Source organism: Gambusia affinis, linkage group LG05 (genome assembly GCF_019740435.1).
Source record: "Gambusia affinis linkage group LG05, SWU_Gaff_1.0, whole genome shotgun sequence".
Classification (NCBI taxonomy): domain Eukaryota; kingdom Metazoa; phylum Chordata; class Actinopteri; order Cyprinodontiformes; family Poeciliidae; genus Gambusia; species Gambusia affinis.
Window position 1 is genome coordinate 22,552,293 of NC_057872.1, and position 15,515 is coordinate 22,567,807.

The window sequence follows — 15,515 nt, forward strand, 5'->3', positions numbered from 1 at the left end:
AGAGAAACATCATGCAAATCGAAACTTGACTACAACAACCTTTACAAAACTTATGGTGGGGCGTCTTTTCACCCCAAAATAAATATAACAAAAAATATCTCAACCTCCAACATATGAAATGTCTCTGATTGCATTTATTGCCTCAGGTTACAGAGAACGAGAAGCGAAGGATGGGGGAGGTGGGGAGTAACGTACAGGAAGAAGGATGGTAAACAATTTGGACGGCAGGGCGATAACAGCATCCTGTAAGCTTAGTTGGGATCTGTGATTACTCACAACATGTGTTAAATTAATTAACCCGTATGGAGACAATGTGCTGTCTATAATGGATCCTCAGAGCCTTCATCCTATAGAAGCACAAACAATGAAAACCTGGTTAGTTAGGATGCTACTCTATCCGTCAGTAAGACTTTTTGTTGTCATTTGATATTTTTTTAATTAGTCCTGAATAATAGAAGCAACATTTTCACATACAGTGATATGAATGTTTTCTTGTTTCTTCTGTTTAAATGTTTCAGATACTCACACAAATGTTTATTGTCAAAGAGTTTTTTTCCATTTTTTTTTTTTTAGTTAACATGGAGTTGTCAGATTGACTCCATTAGAAACTCACGTCTATTTCAGTTAATTAGATCTGTTGTAATAACGTTAAACCAATTTACAGTTAATTAATAATTTTACAAGGTCACTTTTTCATACATGTTTGTTTAAAGTACCGTCACCAAATTCTTATGTCTCTCTTTCAGGATGCATCTATTGCACATCGTTTCCATGTGATGAGAGAAAAGCACCCTGAGAAATTTAACAGCAGGTACGTTGATGCTTTTTGACCTTCCAAACATTTTTCTGCATTTAACTAAATTACAATAGTGAAGACACTAGATAAGAAGCATAATGACAAAAGGTTGAAATTAAGCTTCTTAGAGTAACCATGGTTCTTTAAAAGTTGTAAAAACCAATTTTTGAATTTATTGAGAGTAAATTTGGATATTGCTGGGTTTCAGATGACGCAGCACCAACGTTTCCCATTGCAGTTGGAGGGCCGGAAGTAAATACAGCCCATTTATTTCTGTTGATCTAGCATCAAACGTTTGTGTACTGTATGGTTGTTGCAACAGTTCTAATAGAGAGAAAGATAAACATTATTTTTGTGTTTCAAAGGTAGTTGGTCACCAGGGAGTTAATTTTAAACTAGTGCAACAAGTTAATTTGAAGTAATTACTAATGGCAAACTTTCACTACAAAAACTTTCACTGTTTGGTAACAACTCTCCCTGATGGCATTTATTAAAGATGTGTCTAGTCATTTTTTAAATATTTTTAAATTCTATCAATAGCTGTTTTTTTACTGTTTTATTTGTTTTCCCTTACTTATTATAATTATTACTAAAATATCTCAGAAGTGTTCATTATTAATTCCACGGGAGATCATCATCATCATCAACATTCTTGTGTTACTCCAGTTTTTCTGACTACCTGGAGCTTAGCATTAGCTTCCCCCTCACACACACCTGCCTTCCTACCTGCATGAAATCTTTTCTTTATGAACATTTTCACTCCTTCTTACCGGGCAGCAGCAGCTAACCTGAACTCTTCCTCAATCTGTGCCTGGTCACGTTTCTCTCATCTTCATCCTCCTCCTTAAGGCCCCTGAATCGCTAATTCCCTCTCTTTGTCTGCTTCTGAATCTCCTCCAACGGTTAAAGTTAGTGTGGTAATTAATATATCAGTTAGTTTGACGCATTTTTCCAAATGGGCTTATGTACTTTTTAGCTTTTGTCGTAGTTTTTCTGACCTGCCCCGTTTCGTATCCGCTCATTTTCTGTGTGTTGCTCCAATTTACACGCCACTTCATACATTTACTCGCATTTGGCCAGTGGCGGGTGCTAATTTCCACCCTAATTACTTAAAACAGCGCAATTCACTACTCACCTGGCAGAAACAAGTCGACAGACATTTAATGCTCCTTTTGATCCTAAATGCTTTACCCAACTTGAAACTAAATGTTTGTATTCTCCAGGCTTTTGAAAACTTTCTTCTGGCTCGTCGTATAATATGAGGTCTGCAGCTCCAGCTAGTTATGTGAATTTCCTCGACACCGGGTAAATCCTCAAGATTATAAGAGAAGTCTTTTTTTACAGAGATAATACGGATCATATCCTAAAGAAATGCATATTTTTTCGAGATGCCTTATCTGTTCCAGCCTATTTAGGGTATTAGCATATTTGTTGTGATCAATTTTGCTTTGTTTTGAACCGGAGAAATTCCCTTCTGGACCTCCATCTGAATTTCAAGCATCATCCGGGTCACGTGTCTGAAATCCAGCAATGGGTATGTTACTTGTCATATTGACCCTTTACACGTGACGTCACGCTCTCCAGAACTCTGCCCTCCCCCGCCATGATGGACGTCAAAACAATCATCGCTCCCTTTAAAGGTAGTCTAAAAACAGACATCTGTAGCCTTTCTTTTTTTAATTTGTGTAATATATGCAGTTAACAACTTGATATCGCTTTTATTGAGTTGATTTCACTTTAAAAACGGTCAAAAAGGATGCTGCACGGTCAGCTGCACAAACAGGCAAGTATGCAAACCAAAGTTGTCATTTTATTGTATAACTTTTAATGAGGAAAGATGATGGCTAGAAGCCGAGGGCTGTCACCCCTTGGTGGCGGATTTGCAGTAAACACTTTTTACAAGGTAAGAAGGTTAACCTTCATATACTTTAAAAGTATGGTTAGAAAGATACAAAATATCACATTATGGAGAAGGTTCGTGTCTAACCGTTAGTAACCATGGAGACAACACTGCACCATCATGTAGCCTGGCATGTACGGAAAAAACTGGTTAACAGCTCGTCTTTAGTACGTTTTTAATGCTGCTCTGGTTTAAGGAGAAACGCCGTTTATGACATAGTGACGTAAGTCTTGTCCTGTTAATTCAGGTAAAGTCGGTAAGTTGATCAACACGTCATCAGGGAGGAGGTACGGGTCGGTTTCTAAGCTAGCTGTTGTATATACCGCTGTAAATACTGGTTGAGCCCCAACCAGGTGTTTTACTTTCACAGATAAATTAGCTCGACTCCAACAATAGAAGCAACGAATAAACCACGTTGGAAAGCAATTTCAGTTGCTCTGTTCAGTACGCCCATCCCTCACTTCTGACATCCATTATGGCGCCTCAAATGAGTTAGTGACGTAGCTGCAAAGGGTCAATAGATTCAAGAATTATGAAGTTCAATTCAAAGTTAACATTCGCTTATCTACCTTCAGTTCCAGTAAACAAGGACTACATTCATTTTCTTCAGCTGCAGATTATTTTTAGATTGAAATGAAACTTTATTACTGACACACATGCAAGATTGAAAATTTCAAACTGAAAGTTTTGATTTAAATCAAACTAAAAATAAAATGTGTCAGCAACCAGGTACGGTCTAAATATACCTGCAATTTATTTGCAGGACGTGTTCATGAAAACATGCTTCATATTTGCTCTTTGTGGGCAGGCAACGTATTTAGCATTTGTGATTATCTCGATGAGATGTGTTCACCTTTTGGAGATGGACAAATGTGGCGTCTGTGTTTTCATCAATATTTAACATCATCCAATACGTCTCCACTTACGCCAGGGAGTAATTGCAGGCATAATTGAATTTGCTTGGCTAGTTTGACGTCGTGGATCAGTCAGACTGATGACACACTGGCTCCTAATAATCCCATTTGTACTCATTATCATATTTTACTCTGGTCTTAGTACAACATTCATATAGCCAGCTTTTCCTCTCCATGTCGAACATGATGATGAGCCTGAGAAATGGTTTCAGTGGAAGAGAATGGTGCTTGGAATAAACACTGGAGTGTTTATTCCAGTGTTTAAAAAGATTTTAGTATTTCTAAATATACATGCAAAAACTATTTAATTGTTGTATTTTTACTTGCTAAATAAATAAACTAAACATTACATTTGAATGAAATAAGAAAAGCAGTCAGATTTCTGTTGTTCTTTGTAGAAGGGAAACCATATCCTAAATGTTTTATCATTTTCTGGATTGTTTTTTGTCTTTTTAGCAAAAAAACAGCTTATGGCTCACTCTTACTTTTTTCCAAGTTTAATTAAATGGACTGCATCTTAGTAAAAGTTAACGTTTTGATCCCTATTACTAAAAATTATTATAACTATTATTACTATTAAATTAAAAATGTTGAAAGAAAACTCTTCGTTGTTCATTTTCCATTTGAATATTTTAAACTTCTATCTTTTTTTGTTATTTTTATTTTATTTTTTTACATCCTGGCATCAGTGAAAATTTCACCAACATTGATTTTAAATCTGGATCTACTTCAAACACATTTTTAGGTTATTCTTGCTCTGTGATCAAGACAAAGGGCCACAAGGGGGCTGCAAATGGCTCCTGGGCCACAGCTTGGACACCCCTGCTTTAATGGTTACCAGTGGTTGGATAAAAAAAAGACAGCGAGCAGGGAAATGATAAATCAGCTAAAATGTTCTGATTAAAACAAGGCACTGCAACTGTTATGGAGTTTACTTTATAGTACAGATGTTGGTAAATACAGTTCTTGGTGTCTGGATCCAGGTGCTCTGCATCCCGGTTGGCCCAATGTGAAAAATGATTGAGATATTTTAAGAAAATTATTCTGTCTGTTATTTGAATTCAATTAATAATTCACGCAGGGGGAATGAGTTTAGGATCTCTCTATTACACACTATCCTTGCCAATTCAATAATGCATGATTATAGTTTTTCAAGGTAGCAGAGATTTTGTTAGATTTGTCCAAAGGGCTTCATGTCCATTGGAAGTTTAATCAAACTTATCAGAGTCATTTTCCTGCAGCTCGAAGCTCTGCCTCAGAAATCTCTCTGACAATTTAAGAATGGCCTTGGCAGGTGAGTGAGCTAGAAATTAGTACAGGTAGACTGCAAAATTAAATAAATCCCCATAGAGATCTGTTTAACATAATAAACATAAGAAACTTTTCTGCAGTTCCTATATGCTGAATTTAAAATCTGCAGCGATGCAAACAAAACTGCATGCCAAGTGGACTGGAGCATGCTCCAAAAGCAGGAAGTGAACAATAACATAAGACATTCTGAGTAAACACAACCAAAACAAATGTGCTAGAGGGAGAAATGGCTCGTTGTTTCTTATGGAAGACAAAAGAAGAATCCTTTAACCTCTAAAATCTGTTGTTACTCCATTTTTATTTACATTTTGTGAAGAAGGAAATTGTACTTGTGTCTTCTTCTGAGGTCTTTGTGTTGATTCCTTCTGTAGTTGTTGATGCAGCGCCTCCACAGGCAAGGAGGGGAACAGGTTTTTCAAACAGTTTAGTTAGTTTGATACAGTGAAGTGTGAAAGCAAATCTCACCAGCTGAAAATGTAACAAATCAAACCAACTCTACTGGATTATCAGGTGTGAAAATACCTTCAGTCTTTTCCTGTGGTATTTCTCTCAGAGAAAAGGATCTTTCAGCATTATTCTACACACAATCTCTCTTAATCGTCCACATTCCTGGGTCTCTCCTTTTTCTGCTCTGCATGGAAGTTTTCAATAGGATTTAGCTCTAAGAACTGAGACGGTGATGGATGTGTGTCCATTTCTGTGTTGAATTTTTCCATTTGATTTGGATCGTTATGCTGCTAAAAGACCAGGTTATGACTCCATATTACCAGAACACGCCACCAGAGTTTTAAAGAAGGTTCATGTTAGCATACAGTCTAGAAACGGGCCCACATCATCATGGATTCTCTACTGTCCCTAAAGGCAGGTATTATGTGTTTTCCAGCCAGTGAAGTAATGAAGTGAGAAAACTTAAAAAATAACTTGAAACAAATTTGACTTTGCATAACATCTCACTCCTTGAAATTAGCCTCTGTTTCCTCTGAGCTAAATATTTGATCATCTTAAATTACAGAGTAAGTAGCAAAATTAAACAACAACCCTCAACGTGAAGGTGGAGTATTGTTGATGAAACGAAAGGGTCACATGTGTTTTCTCTCTGGGCCTCACTTCATTTTTCCCATTCTATCCATCTTCTGTATTTGCACCTTGGGGTGATTACCAGGGCGAAGGTGTGAAGATTTGACACTCGGCAGATAGATTCATTTACTGCCACTGCCGGACCTGGAGGTGATAATGAGGTCGAGGATTAAAAGTAGACAATCAGTCGGGCCGTGACGAAGGCTGCGCGCCCTTCCCTCCTTGCACGCCACTCCTCCTCCTCGACCGGCTTGTTGAAATACTCCATTCCCACCCATTCGCCCCACTCTTTTTATCATCTCTTGTGTAATTACATGCTAATCTCCGACTCAAAGGGAAATGGTGAGATAAACAGGGAAAGAGAAAAGCAGGAGAAAGAGTTGTTAGAGAAAATTAAGATATACTTTGATGTTGTTTTTCTCTACCTAACTGTGTTTATTGGAATTCACTTAATATTACATGATAAAGTCCAGGTAGTACGGATAAAAGTGATCTCTATTTGACTCTGAATTAAACCTGAAGCTTCAAAATGAACCATTACATTTACATTTTATATTTTTACAGTTACATTGTAATTTAATTCAAATTTGTTTGTATGGCACATTTCAGATTTCTCAACTCAACAGGAGAATTATCCAAACCTGACACAGAATGGCTGACAAATAAAAGAATCACAGTTTTAATAACCTAGTCAAAGTCCAGACCTCAACCTAATTTTTGTTGTCTCAACCTCAGTGAGTTGAACCAGTGTTTGAAAGAAAAGCGGGCCAAACATTCTCCAATCAGAAAGTCTTTAAGGAAAATGACTGCTGCTTACGATTCTTTAGGCTGCTGAATCAAGAGGTGTACTTAGTTTTTTCACACACAATATTTCCCTTTCTGCTTTCAATTCTTGATAAATAATCATGTTATTTTATCCACAACCCTTAAAGTATATGATTTTATCCTTCGGTAGCTTCAGTGTAACACTCTACTATATATATGTTTACTTCTCAACTGCTTGTGTAATTTTTAATTCAGCATCTGTGAAATACTTTCTGCGATGGTACTGGTAATAACATAGTGGAAAAACTTAATTGTCGCAATTACATTCATCTTCCTCCAGAATAAGGTGCTTTCTGATGAAATGAAGGAGGTTTCAAAGCATCCCGAATGACTGTAATTTGGCTGGGCAGGACTGATGTGAACCAATTAATTTGTTCGTACCGCATAACTCAGCCCACCTGTAGATGAGCTCAAAGACCAGAATGACAACTCTAAGTAGGTAATAATTAACCAGATTTCCCTCAGAATGCTTCATTTTTGCCCTCCGGGGATCTGAATCATTTCTAGTTTTGTTTGAAAACAAACCTGGCTGCATATTTCACACTAATCAAACAATGTCAGGTCTGTGAGGGCGTAAAAAAACCCATTTGATTTATGATTTGTCAGCCGAAGTGTGGCTTCACCTGAAGCGTTTGTTCATTCTGTGGCATCCATCGCCGCGCCTTGATGTTCCCCTGATATTTGCTATGCATACCCAGGTCTATTTTTGGTCCTGAGACTTCTAACACTGTCAGCGCTCTCCTCTGGAGCCTCTCCGCCCCCGTGCGCCCACAGGCTCTCGCTGTGCTGTGTAACCATCCTGCGTTAACCTTTCCTGGAGGCACAGGGAAGCCCAGGCATGAAGCTCTCTTTAGCATAATGAGTATGTTCATCAAAGCCCCGCCATGTGCTGGTTGGGGCCGCCCGAGCCACCAACACACACAAACACACCCATGCAAATGTGTGTGTGTTTCGTGCTGAGCTGAGAACAGGGCCACAGGTGATAGCACTTTATATTACACATGCACACACACACACACCAACACACGCACCCTCACACAGAGAGAGGTTTGCACGGTGGACCTCTGCAGCCGCCGCCCTCAGACCTCATTTGAGGATGAAATCGTTTATGTGACCAAAGTGTCATTTATAATTAATGACCACTTGTGTGTAATTTAGAGGGATCTCACCTGTGGCCCTGTCCCCAGCTCAGTGGGAGCACGCACACACACACACGCACACCCACACAAACATAAATGAGCCCAAGAGAGAGCTGGTACAGACAAGACTACACTGTAAAACATTTGAAGGTGGATCAACTTGAAAATGAAAGTCCACCTGCTGCCTTGAAAATGCAACTTAAGTCGACAAGAAAATTGTTTTGGTTTTAACTCAGAAATTAAAGTTCATGAAGTTGATTTAACATGAGACAAGTTGTCTAAACATTGTTTTTTAAGTTCATTAATCTTGAATTGTGAGTTTTAACTTAAAGCTGTGATTTAAACCAAATAATTATTTCACAATATGCAAGAAAAAAAAACTGCCTTCACCTTGTTAAAGAGCCACATTTCTTTATTTACTCACATTATCAAGTTAAAATAACTACTTATTTTACTTTAGAATAATTTAAATTCTTGTTTCAAATTGAATGAACAAAATTTCTCATCTGATAATGAATTTCATTAAATTCTGCTCCAAAAAATTGTGTGAAAATGGACATTATCCTCAAGCTTTAAAATAAACATTTGCCTTAATAAAACACAAGAGCCAGATCTATGCAACGCATTTCCATCTCAGGATACAAAAACATGCCGCTAAGCATCCTGGGAAATAGTTCCCACTCCTGTCTTTTTATTCTTTCAAGTTTTTAAGTGCTAACCTTAAAAGTCTAGTTTATTTAACTCTTGGAGGTTTGACAAAATTAATAAAAAGTTATCACTTCTTACTGCTGTAAATTTATCTTTCACGAACTCACATTCAGGTTCAAATTCTAAAACTCGCTGAATTTATTCGACTTAAAGTTCGGCTCAAATGTTTTATAGTATTTATGCAAAATTCAAGGATAAAAAGAAAAACTGAATACAATCAGTAAAAAAAAGCTACGTTTTACGCCTATTTGTGACTTTTTTGTTTGTTTTTTGTTTACATGCGGACCAGTGATAGATGTGTTGAAAATTTGTTATGCATGAATGAGGGCCGGTCTGGAATGACCACCAGAGGGCACTAGTGGTCATATCACATGGAAAGAGAGTGTTATCAGGCAGTGACCGGAGCAAATGAGGATCATTTAAAAAAGTGATTGACACATTAAATCTGAAGTGTGTTTACTAGCATATATAGCTGAAGCAAAAAGTTTATATGCACTGTACAGAAAAAATTTTTTTTTTCTATTTACTGTCTGACATTAAATGACATTTAGAATTATTCTTTTGCACATTTCTGTATTTCTATTTGGTTCTCAAACAGTCAAAGCGCCTAAAGAGATATCACCCAGTTGCTTTTTGGGTTTTTGGTGTCTTGAAAATGAGCGATTTCAAAAGTCTTCCCAATGTAGAATCACAAACCAGCAGGGACTGCACCTCACCTAGCAACACCAGCGAAGCCCAGTCTGTTATTTATCAACTCCAGCAGAGCTGCCCTCATCACTTAGCTACCTAAATGAAGCTCCAGCATGTTTGCTCAGCTGGTTTTATTGCGTTGTATAATGGCTCCTGGAAAAGACGTGTGCTTTGTTGTTGACGTACCATCCAGAAACCACTTGCTGCTTTCTTGTTGGTTGTGCAGGAGGCTCTATTAATGCTTTTCAAAACAAACACTTGTATAATTTTGCATCTGTTTGAAGCCACGTGAAGGTGAAAAGAATAAGTAGGGACCGTGACCAATAGCAACGTATTTGGATTTTAAGTGACAAGAGGGCCTGTCAGTTTTATTGGTGCTAAAGTTTCTCCCCCTTTTCAGCCAGTGTTGAAACTGTCATTACGTTCAAATACTTCAATTTTAGTTTCACCAAACCACTGGACAATTATGTTCACAGTGATCAGCATCAACCTCAAACTGCATCTTCAAAATATGGTTTCCTATTGTTCTGACTTAAACTGTTTATTGCCTTAGAAAATTCTTCCTTGGCTGATTTTGCAAAGACAAAGAAGTTTCCTAAGCCTTTTTAACAATTTATGTATTGTTTGTTTAAGAAAAAGTGTGCCGTAATCATTGCAGTGCAACAGCGAGAACTACATTTTTCAAGATGCTTGCTGAATCTCTTAAGGCAAGACAACACAGCCCAAGTCATTTCTCAAACTGCCATTCGAGTCAGAGAGCTCTAGGCGGTGTCATGTTAAACAAAGCAGTGCATTGATGCAATGCACAAAGACTTGGTTATGTCAATGCGATATTTATCACCTCTGATCAAGAAGAAATTAGTGTGAAAATAAGGTCGTAGATCACTGTGGGTTAGATTAAGTGTCAGAGGGGGAAATAAATCAATGGGTATGTCCTCCTTGGTTGGAGTGGCCAGTGGAAAGTGCATCTGAAGGTGCTGTGGCCGCAGGACAGCGATGCTACACTGGAGTTTATTGTCTCTTGACATCCTTTAATATGGTGACCAAGCACCATAAGCCTGAAGAACAGTGAGTTACACCGTTTGTTCTTCCTTCTCTTAAACAGCTCTCCTGTTTCATGTATGCTGCCGTTTCCCCTAAAGCTTGATATCCTCTTAAGAGCTCTGCTGTTGTTTTATCCGAGCCACAAAGTTTGAATTTATCCCTCTCTTTTTCGGTTTTGTTTTACAAATTTGTTTGTGCAAATAAATAACACCTCACTGTCGCTGGAAACCCGAGTCACTGTTGTGTTTGGGGCCGACTCCATCTGCTCTCGCATGCAGACCGCTAAAGTTGTTACTGCAGCATGCTTTGCATCGATACTCTGCAGATATAATCACAACAAAGACACGGAGGCCACTCTGACAATTGGAAGCCAGTGTTACGTTACGCTTCTCATGTCTTCACTCAGTTGTTCTCAGAAAGCAAAATAACAAATAAACTTTTGAAATGTCATGGAAAGATGCAGAACGGTTTAAGTAAATGGACACTTTATGTTCACCTTCAATACACCTACCATAAAATTAGGGCCTCTTAATCCACCTTAAAAGTATCATCTGACTCTAATGGGCTCCCTATTAATCTGTCCCACAAAGACAAGCTGGCCATTGTCGAAGACTCTCCTCTCTCTCAAATCAGATGAGTCCGGTGTTTGGCATCAGTCGGTAGAAAACAAACGACAATCTAATCCAGCCAATGAGATGCTCCTAATTACCTAATGAACATGCACATGGAGTGATTTGTTGCCATGGTGTCCTTGTTAGGTTAAGTGGTGAGAATCAATAGGATGGTCAGTTGTTGTCTTTCACTGCATTTCGTCTTGCACCGAGATTTGGCTCAAATTTGTACCAACATTTGAGAGTCAGGAGACAACCTTTATATTTTTCTGACTTTGCTAAAATAAAATAGTCTGACTGCAAATGAACATTTTGTTATGTCCCCTGTGTGAAATTTATAATGTGGTCATGCACTTTATGGCTATTTTGCCCTATTTAACAATTTCAAACTCAATTTGTTTATTTGGGACTAATTTGCAACAAATGCTGTCTTAGGACAATTTACCAGACAAACAGACCCAATTCATACCAGAAGCATTAAATTAAATTAATCTTTTCAATCCAATTATAGGAACAGATTTAAAACATTCCAAGTTATAATGCAACACAGTCACATCTGGTTTATTAAATTAATTGGTTAAAATATGTGTAGCTCAGGAGACGCAGCAATCTCTCATCCCAACCCAGTTTCTTCCGATACAGGTTTTCATATGAATAAAAAACAGCTTATAAATAGAGATGCTCCAGTCAGTCTTTAAGTGGTTGATATGAAGTTAGTTTTATTTGAGCTATGAAAACAAAGCACATCAAAGAACATTTGCTAACTGTATCTACATCCGTTTATTTCTCCCCCGTTTGCTCTCAATAACTGCATTTCAACGTAGCCTAACTCTCAATGAAACTGATCTGATTAACATGTTTTTTTCCCCTATAGTTTCATTACAATTATGTCTAAAAGGCAGCTGATTAAGAATACATTTTAAATTCTTAAAACTTTTAAAGAACCATAAGATTGGTGCACCAACTCTGATTCTTTTTAAATATGTCAGAAGACAAAGTTGGAAGTCATATAACTCAAACTAAGTAGAAATTATAACAACTGCATTGTCCAACTATAATGGTTGAAGAAAAGGGTTAGAAGGGTTAGAAAGTGTTCATGTATTGCTTAAATCTTCTAGTTTACACTTGCAAACTCCCTGCCAGCAGTAGGTTGTGCACAGGAATAAGAAAAAATTTTATGCTTATCTTAAGGCACCAGCCTTCACTTGATATTGTAAAGCATAACATCCAGGGAATATCCAGAAAGGCTAATATAAATGTCAATGTCAAATTTATCCATAAATTCTACATTTATTTTAGAAGCAGCTTTAAAACTGCACCAAAGTGCTAGTCACAACGCAATAGAACAAGTTGATGAAAAGAGATAAAAAATATTACAAAAAAATAAGTAGATAAAATAAAAATAAAACATTCATTTTTTAAAGTCACCCTCTCTACGTTCTAGTTTATTAATATCTAAAGCTTCTGAATGATCCTGCTTCAGATTATAAACCCATTTCTTACAAATACAATGTCATTTCCACCCATTCCAAGTTAATTTTGTTTCCATGAATAAACAATTTTGTATCCAGATAGGCTACTTAACCGTAATACCTGAGGTTTTTTTTCACACTGAAATGTTTTGAGAAGTGAAAACGTTTAGATCTTGTGTAATTGAAAGGAATTATGACTAAGATTTTCATCGACTTGTGTTATGAAAAATAACAGAGCATAGCCTGTAATGAAACCCAAAAATTATGCGCTAGGTCAAATGAAGAGTGTTTCTGTTTGAAGAACAGATAATCACCACTTGTTCTGAACTCCACCAGCAATTAAAAGCATCGGGTCGGCTTCAACCGAAAACAAAAAGTGCTTGTAATGTGTCCGCCTTTCTTCTTGCTGTTAACCACTAACTTTGAATATGTTTTTCAGAGTAGTCTCCTTCATTTGCTTATTTGCAAACCTGCTCCAGCCTGTGTTCCTGCCTCTCCTGGCTTTCTTCTTATTGTTAAGATTATACGGATGGTAGGGTGACGTCCATCGTCACTCTGGCTTTTAACCACTTCAGTTTGTGTCCCCCACACCCACACTGATATTGACCTTGTTGCACGTTATAAATCAACCCAGAGAGGGGCTACCTTGCAAGTACCCTAATGAAAGCTCATTTATAAAGGGGCTAAATGGTCCTGACAAAAGTCCTAATGAGGAAATCAATAGTTCGATGATTGTTACTCTGCGTATACTAATACGTTTTGCTTGTAGTGCTTTAAATCCAACTAAGAGAAAACCATTTTTTACTGTTGAGTCCTGTATGTCTGGACTGTTGTAGATTCTTTGGAGATAATGTACATCAAACTTATGTCAAAAGATAACAAAGGTAGCATTAAGAATGTTTTATGGAGTGGAGTAAGTTGTGTATAAGAAAATCATTTTTTTAAAAAGCTCACGTTCTGACATTTGATTGGTGTCATGAGAAAACATCACACCAGCATGCAGACAGATGGTGGCTCACCCCTGCAAGGTCATTGATCATCAGCATTAGCAGCTGGGAGTGTGTGCTGCAGGAAGCCCGGGGTGCAGCACCCCAGTCCTCTGTTAATTGCAGGAGCAGGTAGATTAAACTCCCATGTTCCACCCTGTGCCTCATTGTTGGGCCTGCATCTCTAGGTTTGCCTGATGTGTCCCGTCAAAGGCCCCTTTAGCCACAGATTATCATTATGATTCAATAAGTGATTACTGAAACACATTATGCATCCTCTAGAACGATGAGTCAGTGGTTTAAAGGTGCAAATCTAGATCTGATTAAAGTTGGAATCAAACATTGATGCACCGGTATGTATTTTTCTTCATATATAGTAGACTTGAGACAGTAAAGTGTATAAGGTTGAGATTTTGTTGTGAAGAAAACACCCCCATGTTTCCGCTTCCCTTTTATTCCTGGTCCCTTTATAGTTCCTGCTTCTTTTCTCTTTTTTCCAGAACAAAGAATAAGCTGTGGTACTTTGAGTTCGGCACTTCGGAGACGTTTTCGGCCACGTGTAAGAAGCTCCATGACTTCTTGGAGGTGGAGGTAAATCAAACTATTCTGTTTGCACAGAGCCATGCTAAAAAAGGAACAAAAGCAAAGAAAAACATCATAAAAGTGCCTGCTTTTACCTTCCTTTTTTATGAACTTTGAATTAAAAAACTAATCTTTTCTCTGCATTAATGGGAATATTAAACTGGCCTTAAGGTAAGAATGATTGCACAGCTAAAGAATATTCTGGTCATCCTCCGTTCCATAAATTTGCTAGTTTCAGCTTCAGAAAATGTGTTGACGTATGAGGGCTATCTCTGCAACTCCCCACTCAGGTAATTAGCCCAACGTGACCCTGCTGTGTGCGATATTGAGTGATAATGAAGCTGATGTCTATACAATTCATCTTCCATCTTCACAGAGCTATCCACACAGTGTAGAGGTCTTCATCAATTAGCGCTCTATAAGTAACTGCAATACTATTGAGCAGATCAGATGTGTTAAAATCCACTCTGCAGGATTATGCTTTTTAGACTTAACAGAGAACACTTACAATGCTTGTTTCTTAGCTTAACTTAGCTTAGAATGTGGCTTTAAATGGTAAATTGAATTTATGTAACACTTTTCTAGCCATACTGACCACTTGAGGTACTTTACACGTTAGTGTGTAAAGTACTTCTGTGAGTTGGTCAGTATAGCCAGAAAAGCTTATTAACTATGGATGCTAACCATAGTATGCTAATATTTACATTAGCAAGTTAATTAGTTAACACAGTTGTTAGCTTAGTGAATGCTAGTGAGGTTTGTCAGCATTGCTAAAGTTTTGAAGCGGCATGATGATAAACTGTGGACATCAGTGTCACATAACATGAATTATACAGAGTCTTACTTGGCAGCCACTGAAACGATTTGATTGACAGATTATCGCGTGCATTGGTTGGCTCGTAATTTATGTCACTGAAAACTACAAAAAACAACATTTTGTTTCATTATGAAAATAATCAGGAGCAGCGCAGGATCACATGCTGTAACTTTTGCAGCAGAAAGACTGTGAATTAGCAGCTCTGCTAGCATCTAACTCAGGGATGGGCAATCCTGGTCCTCCAGGGCCGGTGTCCTGCAACTTTTAGATGCATCTCTACTTCAACACACCTGAGTCAAATAATGAGGTCATTAGCAGGACTCTGGAGAACCTGACTGCACTTGGGAGGTGATTCAGCTGTTGGATTCAGGTGTGTTGGACCAGGGAGACATCTTTGCAGGACACCGGCCCTCGAGGACCAGGATTGTCCACCCCTGATCTAACTGCTCTGACACGCAGACAGTAATAACGAAGAGAGAAGCCGTGCAGCTGTGGTCAGTTTTCTGACACAGCTGGTGTTTGCATCGACTGTGCGAAACACCAGAACTAGATAATGTTAACTTGTGATGTGAATTTTATTATTTTTTTTCATTTGGATTAAAAAATTAGAATGAAGTTTATGCATGGCTATTGGTTTACACCT

At 37.9% G+C, this 15,515-nt stretch overlaps 1 protein-coding gene across 2 annotated transcripts in view; it reads left to right on the forward strand.

The window, feature by feature from the left end:
* The window catches only part of dgkb (diacylglycerol kinase, beta), a 71,625-nt gene that overhangs the window by 44,670 nt on the left and 11,440 nt on the right, over positions 1-15,515 (forward strand). For both annotated transcript variants that reach the window (XM_044117293.1, XM_044117294.1), the window contains 2 exons: positions 747-811; positions 13,974-14,064. In XM_044117293.1, the coding sequence (XP_043973228.1) occupies positions 747-811; positions 13,974-14,064 (156 nt within the window). The remainder of the gene's footprint in view (positions 1-746; positions 812-13,973; positions 14,065-15,515) is intronic.